The sequence below is a fragment of the Oncorhynchus masou genome, chromosome 29 (genome assembly GCF_036934945.1).
Source record: "Oncorhynchus masou masou isolate Uvic2021 chromosome 29, UVic_Omas_1.1, whole genome shotgun sequence".
Taxonomy (NCBI): Eukaryota; Metazoa; Chordata; class Actinopteri; order Salmoniformes; family Salmonidae; genus Oncorhynchus; species Oncorhynchus masou.
The window spans coordinates 32,338,868-32,358,570 of NC_088240.1; the positions used below are offsets into that span (position 1 = coordinate 32,338,868).

The 19,703-nt window shown below is 46.2% G+C and overlaps 1 protein-coding gene across 3 annotated transcripts in view; it reads left to right on the forward strand.

Moving 5' to 3' along the window:
• Positions 1-19,703, forward strand: part of LOC135519356 (pleckstrin homology domain-containing family M member 3-like) — a 49,561-nt gene that overhangs the window by 24,871 nt on the left and 4,987 nt on the right. For 2 of the 3 annotated variants that reach the window (XR_010452286.1, XM_064944536.1), the window contains exons 5-8: positions 4,281-4,426; positions 4,753-4,946; positions 12,017-12,080; positions 18,878-19,035. Coding sequence is in view for 2 of the 3 variants with exons in the window: in XM_064944536.1 (XP_064800608.1) it covers positions 4,281-4,426; positions 4,753-4,946; positions 12,017-12,080; positions 18,878-19,035 (562 nt within the window). In the remaining variant the exon portion in view is untranslated. Of the gene's footprint in view, positions 1-4,280; positions 4,427-4,752; positions 4,947-5,753; positions 10,732-12,016; positions 12,081-18,877; positions 19,036-19,703 lie in introns of those variants that run through there. The other variant, XM_064944537.1, reaches the window with a different exon arrangement.

The following is a 19,703-nucleotide window of genomic DNA, read 5'->3' on the forward strand; positions in this document are numbered from 1 at the left end:
GAAGACACGGGTGGGACTATAATAGCCTACAAAAGCCTATTCCTGCTTTTTTCCCGCGATCGATCAAGCACATTTGGTGTGTCATCATAGTGATCTCTGACTTGTGGTTAGATTCGCTCAGGTGGAACAAATGAAACTTTTTTCGGGCTTATTTGAATGTCATTTGGAAAAGTTTTCTTTCTTTTCGCTAACATCCTTTCTGAATTTAATTATCTAGTTTTTCAAAAGTATCTGTAATCGAATTAGAATATTTTTGCTGGTAGTATAATGGATTACAGTTACCGTGTTTTTGTAATCCGTTACATTTATCATAAAAATAAATACGATTTCTAGAAATACTACTTTTTAAAGAAATACTATAACTACTATTTCATATTGTTAGTAATTATAGGTAATATATCATAGATATCTGGATTCACTGGGCAGATACTTTTGCTAACCAGTCATGCAGTTCAGGACCCTACCATGAAAGGCCAGTGACCCTCCACCTGTGTGTTGTCTTTGTCCTTTTGATTCATAAGAATTGCGCCAGATGCATATGCGACAAGTGATTGTTCACATCAAACCCATACTGAAACAGGATTTAATGAGCAATATTTATTCAGCTAATTGCACATGGGGAAACACATGGTTGTTTTTCTGTTGCCGATGTTCATTTGAAGCCTGATTACCCCCCCCCCCCCCCCCCAATACCTCCTCTACCCTTCTATAAGGGGCTGAATGTACCCCCAGGTTCCTCTCAAAGTTTGCTTGACCCCGGTCTTTCAGCCTGTGTGGATTCACAGGGTCCTCAGAGGAGAGGGCTTTGTAGGGACGAGGAAGAGAGGGGGACTGGAGTATCCAGAGGGACAACCAGGGAGACGAGGTTGAGAAAAGAGAGATGCTTTGGGGTTGGTTGGGAATCTGTAGGTGGAAAGGGGTGTTAGGGGAAGAGGTGGGCGTTCACATCAAAAGATGGGCAGCGCATCCCCCACCCTCCCCACACACACAAGCACTCTCACTCTCTCTCACACACGATTTTCTCCCTCACACACACAAGTGTTCGTCTGCCTGAATGAGACACATCAAAGCAGAGGCCTCTTGTCTTTGCCCCCTTTGCATTCACACACATACACACACACACACACACACACACACTGGTCAATGTCCACTCAGCAGTGCGGTGGTGTAAAACGTCGGACAGTTGAAAGCGTGGTTGAGTAGGAACCTCTCTCTGGTGACGACAGAGCGGAATTGACCCTCTCTAGCTGTGGGACTGGAACCTGAGGGGCCACAGTTTCATCATAGCAGCAGGTAGACCTGGGGTGCCTCAGTATTACAACAGTGGATTTCTCTCACGTTCCATCTCCTCCCATCACCTCTCCTCCCCTCAGTGTCAGCCATTTTGAGGCAACACTGGAGGTTTTAGGGAATCCCTACAGTGGCCTCTCAAGTGGGAGCTTGAGATGGTGGGTCCATGGTTTTATTCCTCTTCTTTTCCACACTGGTGGGCATAGACGATCCTAGAGGGCATGTTGTTCCCATGAGCACCACTGCTCTGTCCCTCTGCCCTCTGCACTCTACACTAGAAGGCTACTAGAATGTACCTAGCTGTGTTAGGGAGCTGTGGCTTTAGGGAGGACATAACCATGAAGTAAGCTCCCGTGTGACTTAGTTGGTAGAGCATGGCCCTTGCAACACCAGGGTTGTTGGTTCGATTCCCATGGGGCACCAGTATGAAAAAGTATTAATGTATGCACTCATTACTGTAAGTTGCTATGGATAAGAGCGTCTGCTATATGACTAAACTGTAACCATGTAGATCAATATGCGTTTGTTTTTTTGTGTGAGGGTTTTTGTTGTTGTTGATTTTTTTTCTGACAGTGACAGCAGACCCAGCGGCCGTTCCAGCTGTGGTTTGCTAGTGGCCAGCTCCTTCCCAGCAGTTACACAGCGTTTGGCCACTGGCACTGACCGTCCTCTCCTCTCTGCTGGACATTGCCCAAGGAGGCCCTAACATCCATCACACACACACTAAAATAAGCCACATCATCCACATCATTAGTATAGGATCTGTATTGCCAAGGCACCATCCAACACAACAAGTTGCCGTCCAGATTTAAACATGCTGGATCCTATTTCGGAGAATCGAACCTATACAGAAGCCAAGGTGTAGTTCTGGAAACAACAATGTTAGTGAATGCTATCAATAATTTCCGAGAACACTTGGAGGAGCCCTTTTCAGAAAACCCCAATGGCTATATCCAGCCCTAGTGAGTTGAGTTGATGGGCATCAGAGCAGCAGCAGGCTGGTTTGTTTTCTGGGGGAGTGGATGGGATGTGTGTATTTATGGAGCGGAGTGGTTAGTGTGGGTTTGTGCTGCGCTCCTACACTGATTACAGGGCAGCCTCGACACACGACACCCCGCCGCATGGTCTGTGGTACACGGCACACTGCAGCCTCCAGTGTGTGTGTGTGTGTGTGTGTGTGTGTGTGTGTGTGTGTGTGTGTGTGTGTGTGTGTGTGTGTAAGCTCGAGGATGGATGGTAAAGAGGGAACTAGAGTTGAGGGGGGAAGACACCAACTTACTTTTTATAGCTTGGGGTCCCTGCCACAAAAACCTCAAGTTGACATTAGCTCCAGTGTGCCTGATTGGTGCATGGCTAACTCCTTACCTCAGCCAGTGGCAGTGCAGCCCCTGTGTTTATGCCATATTGCCTTGGATTTAGGAAGGCATAAGGAGGAGATGGGTTCTCTCTCCAAGAGAAACGGACACACCACATCGGTCCCTGCTTAGTGATTTATCTGACTCATTGGGGCTCTTATATTGCTTTGGGTTGTGTTCTCCACCAGCTTTCCCTCTGACTGAATCATAGTAGAAACGAATAGGCCTCAAAGTTTGTCCCCAGAGTTTGAGGTAATTAAGATGTTGGCTGGAGAGGCTATTGGGTTAATGTAGTGTTTGCGATCTGTAAGGTTTTTACATTGGTGTCCCTTATGTACACAGTGGTGAATGTTAAACCAATTACTCCCAAATTGCTTTTACACCTGGACTAAAAAGCATGCTCATTGAAGAATCTCCATTACAAGTGCTCGGCCTAATGTCTAGGAATAGGCTTGAGCCGCCGGCCCGATATGTTTTTATTTGAACGCATTACCCTTTGGTTTCTCTCTGTAGTCATAGACTGTCACTGTGCTCTATCAGGTACTTCAACAACAACATCCCATAGAAAGCGTCCGCAGATAAAGCAGACGAAATCAGACAAAATCAGTGACTTGTATGTATTATGTTCATTCTAAGTCTCTCAGGTCCTGATCTGCTGCTCTGATAGCTTGCGTTGGTGTCCGGCTATGGAGACGGTGTTTTCCTCTCTGTCTTTTCCTCTCCTCTGTCTCTTTTTTCTTTCCTTCTCTCTATCCACGTCTGATCTCTTGCCTCTCTCTTGTCTCTGTGAAGTAAAGAGGAAGGCACCACGCTCCATCGAAAAAGAGCAAGAGCGTGCAAGTCTTTATCCATCTGAGGTCCTTCCCCCTCTCCCTCCATTGCCTTCTCCCTATTCTCTTGTTCCTTTCTTCCTCTGTGGCGCTCCCGGCCCTACCAGATCATCCTGGGGATAAGGGATACCTGCCGTTGCCCCTTTCACCTGTTTGGGTTCCAATCGTCACCCGTGGCGTGGGGCATGAGTATTTGGTGGAATGCAGACAGGAACAATAAAAGAGTGTTTTCAGAGGATAGCAGCACCACTAAACATCCTCAATAGAATCCTAAGATCTTTCTCTTTAGTGTTCATTAGACAGCAGAGCATTGAAGTCCCTTCTTGTTGTGACTGCAGGTAGGACTGGGGAAACCTATTGATCTCTGCCTCAGTCTCAACTGGGTTTGAGGGATTTACTGAACAGGTGATGTGGCTGCAGTTTAATGGTTCTCATAGTTCTAGATGTTTGTTTGCTTGGTTGAACGTGGTTAGTGTGGCAATTAAGAGGTGCCATAAACTGCTACATATTAACACTGTGCTTAAGAGCCCAGACTGACTGGGTCTCTCCTCTCTAATCATTAGCCGTAGCAAATGGGATTTTCAATCTCCTGACAACAGCTTCTCTCTGTGACCTGAATATGAGCTGTCTTTAGTGTCTTACCCAACAGGTCATTTCTAGTAAATGAGGGACTTTATTGCTCAACTTGGAGCTCCAGATACACAGAGCATTTTGTGCTTTAGTTCAGCTGTAGACACACACACACACACACACACACACACACACACACACCCTTATCCAGTATCTCCTCTCTATCTCTGTGCAGGGTGTCAGAAGCCAGTAGGGTTGTCGCGGGGCAAGGCCAAGGTGTGTTGCTACAGTGGCTGGTACTACTGCCAGAGCTGTCATCAAGACAACCTGTTTCTCATCCCTGCCCGCCTGCTGCACAACTGGGACACCAACAGACACAAGGTGAGAATCAATGGTGATAAATGCACACATTTCAGAAGTATGTCCAGCTTATTGAGATACACTCTAAAATACACTTGGGAACGTTCCCTAATTACACACATTCGTATCTTAAATTGGGTGGACACATGGACGTGGGGTTGGGTGCCCCCATAGAGTATAGAGAATGCTGCCAGGTTACATGTTCCCTCCAAACTACCCCATGTGGTCCCACAACTCATACACACACACACACACACACATACGCACATGTATGTATACACAGTCACAACCCCACATCCCTATGCGGTCTCCACCACTCAGCCTCTCCCCCCCTGTGTCCTCTCCAGGTGTCCAAGCAGGCCAAGGAGTTCCTGGAGTTTGTGTATGAGGAACCCCTGCTGGACGTGCAGCAGCTGAACCCGTGTCTGTATGAACACTGTGAGGGCCTGGCTGCAGTACTGCGCCTGAGACAGCAGCTCCAATCCCTCAGAGCATACCTGTTCAGCTGCCGCGCTGCCGTGGCCGAGGATCTCCGTAGAAGGTGAGAGGGGGGGCAATTTCCAAACTGTAGTAGACCCAGTTCCTCCTCAGAGCATACCTGTTCAGCTGCTACTCTGCTGTGGCCGAGGGGGGCTTTGAAGGCGAGGGGCATGGGGAGAGGGGAGTACTTAAAGAATGATTAATCAAGGCCTTGATTGTTGAGTCAGGTGTATGAGCACTGAACTGAAACTCCAAGACCATCTTTAGAGACTACAGATTTAAAGAGTTGTGAATGGGCAAGATGTTGGGGGGCCACGACAGTGAAGGGTGATGTGAAGGAGGAAGAGAGAGAACGGTGTGTAATGAGACTGCAAGCATCAAAGTAGGATTTTATAAAACACAGGAGTATAGTGAAGGAGCTTGGAATGGTAATTGTATGTCTGATGTCCTTTGAAAGACCCTTTGTTGACTTGATTCCTAGCCCACGTTGAGTATGACTCTCTGTAGGCCTTAAGGCCCCTACATGCTCTCTCCATATGATGGGAATGAGGGGATTGTGTTTATGTGAGGGGGTCCAGACTAAAAGGCCTGTCTCTGGGGTGATGGATGCTCACTGCCCTGGATGGGGTCACTCCCATGGACTACAGACACTCTTCGTACCCCCTCCCCACACTATACTCTTGTACTCGCACTTTGTGAAGTACACTCAACACATCTCTAAAGAACTGGTTAGTAAGCTTCTCATTTTGTCCAGGTTAGTAATATTGTTTTTAAATACAGTCCTGGTCCATATACTTGTGTCTAAAACATGTCCTTCTTTATGTGCTTTTGAGAGTCTGACTGGCAGGTTTATGTCCCGTGTCTACAGTGAGTGTGTAGGTCGGTGTAGACTGCAGACATCCCAGGTTCACCTGTCCTTTTGATGTCTGTCTCTGCTGTGCTGAGGTCTGTTTGAAGTAACCTACTGACAGAAACCAACAGAGAGGGTGGGGCTCTGAGACCCTCCTACTCCTCCACACCCACCCTGGGCCCTCAGAGCCATCCCATCTGGCTGTCGGAAAGAGGGTGTAACTTCATCTAGCTGGGATGTTTACGGCAGTGGTGGCGACCCCAGAACGATGCTCGCTCACCGGGGCCCATGTTTACCGCTACACCATTAGCCCACAGCGGCTAATGCCCCACACTTCAAAACACTACAGGATTAATGAGGCCGGAGGCGCTAAAACCTTCCCCCGGCCATCCATCGGCCCTCCATAGGCCTGCCATGGCCCTGGACAGGGCTAAAGGGCTAGGGAGCTCGGAGGAAGCCTGCCCTGTGTTTATACTCAACCCCTGGGAGATGGGAGAGAGCTGTCACGGCCCACACTGTCTGCGCTGATCTAACGCACACCTCTGAACCCCACGGGTACCCCACATACACAGACACACAGAAACGCTGCAGACGCTCAGACACACAGAAACGCTGCACATGTGGATAGTCTACACACATACATATGAACACAGGCATGCACCATACTGTTTACAGTGTACAATACTTTATCTCCTATTCACATGAGCCAAAGTCATAACCTCCATTAAACAGTGAACCTGTTGCATTCAATATATAATAGTTGTAGTCTTATCAAACCACACACTGACTGACTGGCTGTGATCTTACCCCAGCAGGGTGTGCTGGTCAGTTACTGCCAGAGCCAGCGCTGATACCCACAGGAAGAGTCAACACTGCAGAATCAACACTGTGTGTGTGTGTGTGTGTGTGTGTGTGTGTGTGTGTGTGTGTGTGTGTGTGTGTGTGTGTGTGTGTGTGTGTGTGTGTGTGTGTGTGTGTGTGTGTGTGTGTGTGGGTGTGTGTGTTTTCAAATAAAATGTTATTGGTCACATGGTTAGCAGATGTTAATTTCGAAATGCTTATGCTTCTACTTCCGACAGTGCAGCAATATCTAACAAGTAATCTAACGTTTCCCCAACAACTACCTAATACACACAAATCTAAAGGGGTGAATGAGAATATGCACATATAAGTATATGGATGAGCGATGGCCGAGCAGCATAGGCAAGGTGCAATAGATGCTGTGAAATACAGTATATACATGTGATATGAGTAATGTAAGATGTGTTAACATTATTAAAGTGGCATTGTTTAAAGTGACTAGTGATCCCTTTCTTAAAGTGGCCAGTGATTGGGTCTCAATGTAGGCAGCAGCCTCTCTGAGTTAGTGATTGCTCTATAGCAGTCTGATAGCCTTGAGATAGAAGCTGTTTTTCAGTATCTCAGACCCAGCTTTGATGCACCTGTACTGACCTCACCTTCTGGATGATAGCGGGGTGAACAGGCAGTGGCTCGGGCAGTTGTTGTCCTTGATGATCTTTATGGCCTTTCTGACATCGGGTGATGTAGGTATCATGGAGGGCAGGTACTTTACCCCTGGTGATGCGTGGTGCAGACCGCACCACCCTCTGGAGAGCCTTGCAGTTGAGGGCGGTGCAGTTGCCATACCAGGCTGATACAGCCCGACAGGATGCTCTCAATTGTGCATCTGTAAAGGTTTATCAGGGTTTTGGGTGATAAGCCAAATTTCTTAAGCCTCTTGAGGTTGAAGAGGCGCAGGTGGGCCTTCTTTACCACACTCGAGAGGGAAGGAGAGTTAATGTCCAGCCCTTGTGAACTGGCAGACAGGCCCCTGAGTAAATGACAATCACACAAACCAGGGGATTTAACAGGGATTCACACGGCAGACTGGGTGGCTACTGGGTGTCTCTATTGGAGGCTTAAACACTCAGGTTACATATCACAGGTATGATGCCGATGTCTGTTTTTAAAACACTTTTTCTGTCTTCAGTGATTTGTTGTTTTGGGAAGGAGTTCTCCGGGGGTATGTTCTTTACAACGTAGAACAAAAGTGAGTGAAGATGGAGATCCATAGTGGGTTGTCATGTCATATGGCCAAAACTTATTTTGCAGCAATCAGGGTGAGAGGCAGGTAGTCTGCCCTAAATATGTCTGTCAGTAGACATACACCCTATGCTTCTGCTTCCTTGAACATAACACTGATATCCTCCAATTAAAGCAGGTGTTGTCCGTCTGCTGAACCCTGTACTGTAGCAGTTAGACGAGTCAGTTATGGCATGGACTGTACATTCCCTAGCTGTGTGTCTGGTATGTATGTATGCTCTATGTTGTTCTGACTCTGGTTACGTTCCATATGGTACCCTATTCTCTATGAAGTGCGCTACTGTTGTCCAGGGTCCATAGGGCTCTGATCAAAAGTAATGCACTATGTAGGGAATATGGTGACGTTTAGGACGAAGCCTCTTGACTGCTGGCTTCACTCTCTCAGTAGGGGATAGTCTCTCTGACAGTCCCCCCAACTCCCTGTCTATCTCTTACTGACTGGAAAGCTACACACACACCTCCCTGGCTATCGCTTAACTGTAAAGCTTCCCACAAACACATGAAAAGGGAATTCATCCTCAGCTAAACAAATAGCCCGCCCTCTGAGCCTGTGTGTGTGTCAGGTTAGTGCTGTAATGAAGCCTGTCTAATGAGGCCTGAGGCTGATGTGTGAATGGGGCTTTGCTCTCTCTGACTGGACCTTTGCCATGCCTCCTCTCACAATGACCACATAAAGTCTGCCTGTCTGTGGGCATATACGCACACGCTCTGCCTCTATATCTGAGCTAACTCATACATGCTTGATCACACACTCTCTGTCTCTCTCTCTCCATCTCTCTCTGTTTCTTTGTCTCTCCCTCTCTCTCTCTTTCTCTGTCTCTCTGTCTCTCTCACTCACTGTCTCTGTCTCTCTCTCCTTCTCTCTTTCTCTGTCTCTCTCTCTATCTCTTTCTCGGTCTCTCTCTATCTCTCTCTCACTCTGTCTCTATCTCTCTCTCACTCTGTCTCTCTCACTCACTGTCTCACTCACTCTCTCTCTCTCTCTCTCTCTCTCTCTCTGTAGAATACTGATGTACACACACATTCCACATCATTTATATAGATATTGCAACCCTCTTCAGATAAAGGCGTGGCATAGAACCTGCATAGAGCTGTGTATGTGTGCGCCTCTCTCCACTCTCATGAGTCACATTAGAGTTGTGTGTGTGTCTCCTTTCACATTGTTACTAGTACAGAGAGTGAGTGCACCCAAATTGTCCATGTGATCCCATACCTCCCCCTCTCCATCTTCTACTCTCTCCCGCTCTCTCTCTCTGTCTCTCTCTCTATCTCTCTCTCTCTCTCTCTCTGTCTCTCTCTCTATCTCTCTCTCTCTCTCTCTCTCTCTCTCTCTCTCTCTCTCACTGTGTCACTTTGTGGATCCTCGAGCTGTAATGTGAGCTAGCGTGGGCAAGAGTGTGTGTGTGTGTGTTTGTCTGTGTGTGTATGTGAGTATGTATGCTAACGTATGTATGTATGTAGTTCAAGCAGATGAGCGTAGAGAGGACTGTAATAGCGAGAGGCAGGATGAAGAGATTATTGAGGGTACCCCGCTTTACCTCGTAATAAAGGCAGAGGGATTTTAAACCCCTAAACCCCAGCCTCCACTGCGACCCCAACCCAGCTCCCACTCTATTGAATTGACCCCCATTTTCAGGGCAATTTGGCCACTCGTTGCCACAGTTACACAGGCCCGATCATGGCGTGTGTGTGTGTGAGACGTGACTCATGGTGTACATTCTGTTATCGTCCTAAATTAATCTCAACATGAAAGCAGAATCTCCTTTCTGTCATGTATGATACTGTCGTGTTGATGTATGGATATACGTTCATGTTTAATATGCTGTATGTAATACTGTAATTAATAATAATTTCACCTTTATTTAACCAGGTAGGCCAGTTGAGAACAAGTTCTCATTTACAACCACGACCTGGCCAAGATCAAGCAAAGCAGTGTGACAAAAGCAATAACACAGAGTTACACATGGGATAAACAAAAGTGCAGTCAATAACACAATAGAAGAATATGTATACAGTGTGTGCAAATGAAGTAAGGAGGTAAGTCAATAAATAGGCCAATAGTGGCGAAGTAATTACAATTTAGCAATTTACACTGGAGTGATATATGTGCAGATAAGGATGTGCAAGTAGAAATACTAGTGTGCAAAAGAGCAGAAAAACCAATATTGGGATGAGGTAGATAGTTGGTTGGATGGATGGATGGATGGATGGATGGATGGGCTATTTATAGATGGGCTGTGTACAGGTGCAGTGATCTGTAAGCTGCTCTGACAGCTGACACTTAAAGTTAGTGAGGGAGATATGCAAGTTCCAACTTCAGTGATTTTTGCAATTCGTTCCAGTCATTGGCAGCAGAGAACTGGAAGGAAAGGCGGCCAAAGGAGGTGTTGGCTTTGGGGATGACCAGTGAAATATACCTGCTGGGGCGCGTGCTACGGGTGGGTGCTGCTATGGTCACCAGTGAGCTGAGATAAAGCGGAGCCTTACCTTGCAAAAACTTATAGATGACCTTGAGCAGTGGGTTTGGCGACAAATATGTAGTGAGGACCAGCCAATGAGAACATACAGGTCGCAGTGGTGGGTAGCATATGGGGCTTTGGTGACAAAACGGATGGCAGTGTGAAAGACTGCATCCAATTTGCTGAGTAGAGTGTTGGAGGCTATTTTGTAAATGACATCGCGGAAATCAAGGATCGGTAGGATGGTCAGTTTTACGAGGTTATGTTTGGCAGCATGAGTGAAGGAGGCTTCGTTGCGAAATAGGAAGCCAATTCTAGATTTAACTCTGGATTGGAGATGCTTAATGTGAGTCTGGAAGGATAGTTTACAGTCTTACCAGACACCTAGGTATTTATAGTTGTCCACATATTCTTAGTCAGAATTATCCAGAGTAGTGATGCTAGTCGGGCGGGCGGGTGCGGGCAACGATCGGTTGAAAGCATGCATTTAATTTTACTTGATTTAAGAGCAGTTGGAGGCCACGGAAGGAGTGTTGTATAGGGTTGTAGCTCGTTTGGAGGTTTGTTAACACAGTGTCCAAAGAAGGGCCAGATGTATACAGAATGGTGTCATCTGCGGTGGATCAACGAATCACCCGCAGCAAGAGTGACGACATTGATATATACAGAGAAAAGAGTCGGCCCGAGAATTGAACCCTGTGGGATCCCCATAGAGACTGCCAGAGGTCCGGACAACAGGCCCTCCAATTTGTCACACTGAACTCTATCTGAGAAGTAGTTAGTGAACCAGATGAGGCAGTCATTAGAGAAACCAAGGCTGTTGAGTTTGCCGATAAGAATATGGTGATTGACGGAGTCGAAAGCCTTTGCCAGGTCAATGAAGACGGCTGCACAGTACTGTCTTTTATCGATGACTGTTATGATATTGTTTAGGACCGTTTTAATGTATGAAATACCATTAAACGGTGTTATACATTTTCATACGTGTACTTTGAAGTTACCGGTCAGTTTATTTCAAGCGTGCGAGACAGAATTACACAAAGTGTCTGTCAAATGGTATGTATTATTATATATTATGAAAGGATATAAGTCATGGTTCTAAGAAAATATTCCAATAATTGAATATATACGGTAAAGAAGTCAATCTAACTCGACCAAAACAATGGAAATACCATGGAAATGCATTGGGAAAAGATCTGTGCGGGGAAAGATTCAGAATACCCTCATTGCCCCCCAGTAAAATTAGCCTACATTTAGGCTATTATTCCTGTGTATTTCACACTATGTTGAGGTAGAAATCTGAGTATAATGCTTGTATGGATGTTAACCCCAACACATGTTCATGTCACCTTAACCAATCAACTGCATTACAGTTCAAAATGTCCTTCACTACCACCACCAATTTTTGATGCTAGCTATGCTACCAGCTTATACGAACGGGAGTTAGCATTTAGCCTTCACTTCTTCTAAACCTTAAAAAGGACCATTTCTAAATGTTATGCAGGGAAAACAGCAAAATAGATACACATCGGACTTTAGTAACCACATTGTGGGCCTGTTGCTTATACCAATCATTACGGATTTGACAAATATCTACTTTGTTAGATCAGATTTGTTAAATGTGCACCAATCCAACATCCTCCTTCTATTCCCAGTCTGCTTTCCATTGACCTCTTTAATGCATTTTGCATTGATGTAATGCTCTCTCTCTCCCCATAGGATCTTCCCCAGAGAATACCTACTGCAACACATCCACCTGTACTCACTGGCTGACCTGCAGCAGGTAAGACACACAGGCTGCTTTTAGGCCATGTCTACACTTGATAGTTGATGCAGCTTTTGTATTCTGATCATGGAATTCTGATCATGGAACTACGAACAAGTCATGCATGCTTCTACACTAGGGATCATCAAATAGATTTTTTTTCTTGAGGGGATGGTCAGTGAGACGGACTATAATTACAAATCATTTGTAGACTGCAAGAAGCACAAACGGATATAATATTTGACTAATACATAATCATTTCAAACCTTGCTTACGTTTGTTTACAATCACGTCTCTCTATTATGTGTGGGAATACTTGGGAGCAGAATTCCAAAATTAAAATCACTTGGAGCTGATTTCCTGGTGTTTTTACAGCCTCGTGTTTTTTTAAATTAAATTTTCTTAAACTTTGGGGGCCAAATAAAACCACTCGTGGGACAAATTCGACACGAGGGTGTCCACATTGTGTCCGGATTCCCTTATCCCACACTATATTCAAATGCCTGTATGCATTCTGAAAACGATGGAAAAGGCTAAATCTGATAATAACACAACAGTAGCCAACTACGGTAACTAACTAGTCAGCTAACCTCTCTAACTTGCTAGTAAAGCTAAAGGGATTGAAAATAAGTTAGCATTTATGAAGCCAGCAAACACATTTCTCATACACTTGGAATGCATTTCCTCCAACGTTAATAAGGATACTTTGGGATTTTAGCCATGAGGTCCTTTATCTACTTCCCCCAGTCAGGTGAATTTTTATATCTGTGTCCAGTATGAAGGAAATTGGAGGTATTTATGCGAGCCAATGCTAACTAGTGTATGCTAGCAGATACCCATTGAATTCCAGTCATTGTGCTAACGCTAGTTAGTATTGGTTCACAAAACTACTTCTAACTTCCCTCTTAACTCTGGGGAAGTAGATATTTGGTATTTTATTAGGATCCCCATTTGCTGTTGCAAAAGCAGCAGATACTCTTCCTGGGGTCCACACAAAACATGAAACATAATACAGAATGACATAATGCAGAACATCAATAGACAAGAACAGTTCAAAGACAGGACTATGTAAAAAAATAAAAATAATTAAAGGCACACGTAGCCTACATATCAATGCATACACACAAACTATCTAGGTCAAATAGGGCCTCATTGACAAAATATAGATAAAGGGCCTCATTGACAAAATCCCGAAGTATCCCTTTATTAACCCCCTAAATTCAATCGAATTAGCATAATTGAACAATTCTCTGAATTATCACAGTGAATTATTGTAACGTTTGTTTATGTGTGAAAAAAATGTCATTCAAAATGTCATTCGTTCAGTCAGTTTAAGCTAGAGATATGTTTTTTTGCATTGGATGTGTCTATATGTTGTTCCATGTAGGGAATCTGTTATTGAGTGCGTTTGTATGGGCTGATGGCAGTTTTTTTCATCAAATAATGTTTTCTCATTTTTTTTGTTAAGCTTCAAGGGGTCTTAAAATTCTAAATCAAATAGCTAAATGATCCTTGGTATGATCTTCTTAAAACAATTCCATATACACTATATATACAAAAGTATGTGGACACCCCTTCAAATGTGTGGATTTGGTGTGGATTTTGATTTGGTGTATAAAATCAAGCATAGAGCCATGCAATCTCCATAGACAAACATTGACAGTAGAATCACCTTACCGAAGAACTCAGTGAGTTTCAACCTTTCCAACAAGTCAGTTCAAAACATTTCTGCCCTGCTAGAGCTGCCCCGGTCAACTGTAAGTGCTGTTATTGTGAAGTGGAAACGTCTAGGAACAACAACAGCTCAGCCACGAAGTGGTAGGCCTCACAAGCCCACAAAAAGGGACCGCCGAGTGCTGAAGCACATAGCGCGTAAAAATCATCTGCAGCACAAGAACTGTTTGTCGGGAGCTTCAATAGACTGGGTTTCTATGGTTGAGCATCCTCACACAAGCATAAGATCACCATGCCCAATGCCAAGTGTTGGCTGGAGATCTCGCCACCATTGGACTCTGGAGCAGTGGAAACGCGTTCTCTGGAGTGATCAATCACGCTTCACCATCTGGCAGTCCGACGGACTAATCTGGGTTTGGCGGATGCCAGGAGTACGCTACCTGCCCCATTGAATAGTGCCAACTGTAATGTTCGGTGGAGGAGGAATAATTGTATTGGGCTGTTTTCATGGAATGGGCTAGGCCCCTTATAGCCCCTCCTCCTTAGTGGAGGGAAATCTTAATGCTACAGCATGAAATTACAATCTAGACAATTCTGTGCTTCCAACTTTGTGGCAACAGTTTGGGCATGACAATGTCCCCGTGCATAAAGCGAGGTCCATACAGAAATGGTTTGTCGAGATTGGTGTGGAATATTTGTCTAAATATTTTTATATTGTTTTGTATTTTTTACCTCTTTCTCCCCAATTTTGTGATATCCAATTGGTAGTTACGGTCTTGTTCTGTCACTGCAACTCCGAAACACAACCCTGCCAAGCCGCTCTGATTCTTGACACACTTTTTGCTTAACCCGGAAGCCAGCCACACCAATGTGTCGGAGGAAACACCGTACAACGGGCAACCGAAGTCAGCATGCATGCGCCGGCCTGCCACAAGAAGTCGCTAGAGCGTTGTGTGGAAGAACTTGACTGGACTGCACAGAGCCCTGACCTTAACCCCATCAAACATCTTTGGGATGAATTGGAAGCCAGGCCGAGTCGCCCAACATCAGTGCCCAACCTCACTAATGCTCTTGTGGCTGAATGGAATCAAGTCCCCGCAGCAATGTTCCAACATCTAGTGAAAATCCTTCCCAGAGGAGTAGAGGCTGTTATAGCAGCAAAGGGGGGACCAACTCCATATTAATGCCCATGATTTTGGAATGATATGTTCGACGAGCAGGTCTCTATATACTTTTGATCATGTCGTGGGGTACCGCTCACTCCCTCTCTTTCTCAGACCCCCTCCCCCTCTCTTAACAACCCACGGAGAGTCCATAGCCCTCTTCTCCCCCTTCCCTGCTCCCTCCATGTCCCCCTCTCCCCCTGGTCCGTTCACTAATTACACACATTCAGAATCAACAGGCAGAAAAACAAGAGTGTGACAGTCCACCATTCTTCCCTACATCCCCTGCCCTGACACTGTCTTCTCTCTTCCCCCTCTTTTGCTATCCTTCTATCTCCTTTCTCCTCCGCTTTACCCCCTCTATCGCTCTGTACTTCTATCCCCTCTCACTCCTCTCTCTATCCCTCTCTCCCTCTGTCTCTCTTTCTCTCTCTGGGTGTCTGCGTATGTCACTGTCACATTCTCCAGTGGACTGCACACAACACTCAGACAGGTTATGATGCCCATGTCAAACAAACTCTAATAGATGGCTTAAATATTACCTCAAGTTGAGGACACCGCAACATGCTACTACAGACATGCTGCTATAGGCAACTTATTCGGGGCTTGACAACTGCTTTAAAAGTTGCAAACAGCTCAACAATTCAGTGATAAGCAATGATAAATTGATGGATGGCTGCACTTGTTTTCCCCATAATTGATAAACCATATCAGACCTATTTGCCAAGTATACTTTTCCCCATATATTTTTCTCTCTCTCTCTCTCTCTCTCTCTCTCTCTCTCTCTCTCTCTCTCTCTCTCTCTCTCTCTCTCTCTCTCAGCTTCTTAATTGGCTTTCCATATTAACGAGCTGTTTCTTTTATTTCTCCTGAATAATCAGAGCTCCTTCATCAAGCCTGGCTTTTATTGTTGCCCAGCGAGATCAGTGAAAACTGAACCGTCTCTCCCTGGCTAGTTATAGACTAGACCCAGTCCTTCATAGAAAGCAGCAGTGCACTTGGCTCTTTGCTATTGAACTCCCAACAAACGCGTCCTATTTGGAGCAGCCTCTGTCTTTAAACCATCAGACTGTTGGCCATATTTGTTTGCCCAGGGCCTGCCCAGAGGCTGGACTTGTTTGGCTACTGGCCCTTTTGTTGCTTCATTGAAATGTTTTTTTGCTTTTCCAGTTGTAAAGTAGTGGGATGGGGAGATAGGCTTGTTTTGGAGGACTGAGGAGTACCATATAGATGCTAATTGTATTGTGTGTCGTGTACCGGGGCAGCAGTCCTAGTCCTGCCAACGACCTACAAACAACTGGAGGGGACAAAGGGGCATTGAGCAGCCCCGGCCCGGCCCGGATTGCACGGTGGTCATGGTGACACGCACATACGTGCAATAGGGCAGATTCCCACACTGACACCCTGGCATACAACTTAAGCACAACACAGGCTAGTGGTACATCTAGTAGCCACACTGACGAAGACACAAGGACTTCCTCGTTGAGCCCAGATACAGGCATAGACACAGGCGTTAGGCATGTATGCCTTTACACTGGCACGCTCATTGGAATAGGGGCATGTTGGTCATCTTGACAGCTGTTGGGTAAATGGTAATTTTTCAGCGTTTTCTGAACTATAAGATATTGATTTTAAACTCAAAAGTTGCACATATTTCAGATTTTTTTTTTTTTTTTTAAAGCTCAAACACCGCTGCCTCTCAGTCCCACACAGACATACACGGACATTCTCGTTATCTCTCACTCGCTCTCATCCATAATCACACTCCCCACTACACGTCTTACACACACACACACACACACACACTGGGGCTGGTAGTAATCCTGTTTGGTGAGAGGGGTGTTATCCAAACAGAGCTCACCCTGTCTTTATGTGTGTAATCCGGGTGGCTTTCTGAGCATCACTAATGGAGGCCCGGCCTTCATCAGCGGAACACTAGAGAGGGATAACGTAGCGGGTGTTAAACAGAGGTTTTAGGGGATTAAGCCGTTTGGACCACAAAGCCCCCGCACGGGACAGGGCCAGATGGGTGTGACTTTATGAGGGGTGGGGGGTGAGGAGGATTTGATTGAGGGGTGTTGGTGGAAGGAGGGGGGGGGGGATGCTGGGGCTGGTGTTCCAGGAACATTCACAATGACACTGCAGCGAAGGAAGGCAGCTCCAGGCAGGACAAACGATTGATAGCCCCTCTCTTCCCCACTCTGTCTGCACCCCTCCCTCAGACCGGCTGTAGGTGTGGTTTCACTTCTCTGAGGAGAATGTATCCACCTGGTTGGCAAAGAAAGGGAATCCTGGGGCTACTGCCATTTTCTGCTTTTTTCCCCCAAATGCATCTCCCATTCACACTTCTCCTGCCCTTTCTCTCCCTTCAATTCCAACTCTATCTCTCTCACTTCCTCACTCTCTCCCTCTGCAACTTCTGCCTTCTCTCTGTCCCTTTCCCTCCTCTCTCCCTCCCTCTGTTTCCCTTCATCTCCCTCTCTCCTTGCCCACTGAGCATCAGTCCCAGTCAGAACCCAGTGTGGTGTGTTGCCAGTCGTGTCTTAATTACCCCTGGTGTCAGCATTGATCAGGGGTGGCATATATCATCTGGGTTGGGCTTGGCTAGGGGATGGGGAACACTGCCTGGCTGGCTGGCAGGCTGCTCTGCCTGACTGGCTCTCTGGATTGCTGGCTGACTCACTGACTGGCTGCTCTGCCTCACTGCTCCACACTACACACAGCCTTTGATTGCTGGGCTACAGCCTGGCTCATGTCACCATGCTAGACAGCATTATTCACAGTGTTGTAGCTCTCCCAGACTGGGGTTGCCACAGCCTCTGGGCTGGAGGGATGGAAAGATGGAGGTGTGGTGCGTTTTCAGCCACTGCTTGAGGAGTTATTAGGACTGTTCCTGGTTGTCGCCCATTCTCTAGGTAGTTAGTCATGAGCTGTTGTAGACCAGTTAGTATTACATTATGTAATCTCTCATTCTCTGTCCAAACCATACAGACATAACGTCCCCCTCCCCTGCAGAACACCTTTTCAGTTATCCATCCATTGTGTGTATGTATGCATGTGCGTGTGTGTAGGAGTGGGGGTCGGGGTGGTCTCCTCTCCTTTCTTCGTTCTCCTTTCACCTTCAGCCCCCCTCCTCACCCCCATCCTCCTTCTTCAGCCTCTCCTTCCCTCTGTCCCCCTCTCCCTCTCTCTCGTCTTTTCTCCTTCTCTTCTCTCCTCCAGGCTGAAGAATGCCTGGCAGGCCTTAATTGGTGCAGCCCCAGCGCTGCCAGGTGTAGCCACTTGTCTCTGCCCCCTCAGCCTCCCTCAGTGTTCTCTGGAGGTCCACTCTGGCCCGTTCCCTTCCCCAGCCCCATTCAACAGAGCCACAATGCTCTCTACCAGGCCCTCACCAATCAAAGGCCCTGCCGGTTTTTAACTACTCGCCCACCGGCATTCACATATCATTTTTTGCTAAAACGGCCCCCCAAAAAAGGAATTCCCCCCCGCCCCCCAGGCCTCTCCAGCCAGCCTTTCTCCCAGGGCCTTCATTAGTTTTGATGTAAATTCCCGATGTGAATTCCTGACGTGAACTCTTGTCCATCTCCTCTATGTGCTGCGCTGCAGTGGCTCCCAATGGGACCTGTATTAAAAGTGTTTATCCTCACAGGGAAAATTCTGCTGTCTTCTCTCTGTATAGTAGAATATATTACAGCAGTACATTCTTATAGATGGGAAATAGAATGGTTGAATTAGAATGAAAATGTTGAAAATGTTGAATTTGAATTCTATCGTGGAGAAAGAGGAAGAGAATGTTTTGGAAAGTACATTTTATTTCACTTCATCCATTATTCCCTTTTTTCCTTCTCTCTCTCTCTCTCTCTCTCTCTCTTTTGTCTATCTTCATCTCCTTCCTTCCCTACCTCTCTCTCTCTCTCTCTCTTATCTCTTATCTATCTTCATCTCCTTCCTTCCCCACCTCTCTCTCTCTCTCTACAGGTGATTGATGGGAAGCTGGCCCCCTTTCTCTCCAAGGTGATTAAGTTTGCCAGTTCCCACGTCTTCAGCTGCAGCCAGTGCAGAGAGAAGGGCTTCATCTGTGAGATGTGTCAGAATGGACAGGTCATCTATCCCTTCCAGGAGAGCGCCACTAAGAGGTGAGGCCCCTTCATGCGCAGATATAGGATCAGCTCAATACTTCAACAATCTTAACCTTTTTAACTATTCAAGGTAGCAGAGAAAACGGATGTTAGATCAGCGACTTGCATGATGGCATCCTGGAAGAATGAATGGAGTAAAGAGCAGTGTTAATTACACGCTGGCAGGGGCACGGGTGACAGGGAGAACATGGTGTCCTGCTGGAGAGGAACAGTTCATCCCCATAGTGCCTTGCTCCGTCCCTGTTTCTGTCCTTGTCTCCCTCTGCCTGAGCCTTATGACATACCACTGTTAAGGAATGGCCCTCTCTCACCTCAGGGAGGTTTCATTCACTTTGAAGAGAACAAAACAGGAAGTGGGAGAAGAGGAGGAAAGAAGATCCTCTCTTTTACAGGAAGAGGATGGTGGAGATGAGGAGAAGAGAGGACAGCGTAGAGGACAGCGTAGAGGACAGCGTAGAGGACAGCGTAGAGGACAGCGTAGAGGACAGCGTAGAGGACAGCGTAGAGGACAGAGGAGAGATCGCCAGACGTGGCTGTGCTGCTCTTGGCCAGAAGCCCGAGAGCGAGACAGGCAGATAAAACATTCATTAATGTCTAGTCTGTCCACACACTCTTAAATTATTGATCTCTGCTGCCTCAGCTCACACATCTCTCTTCTGGGTTAA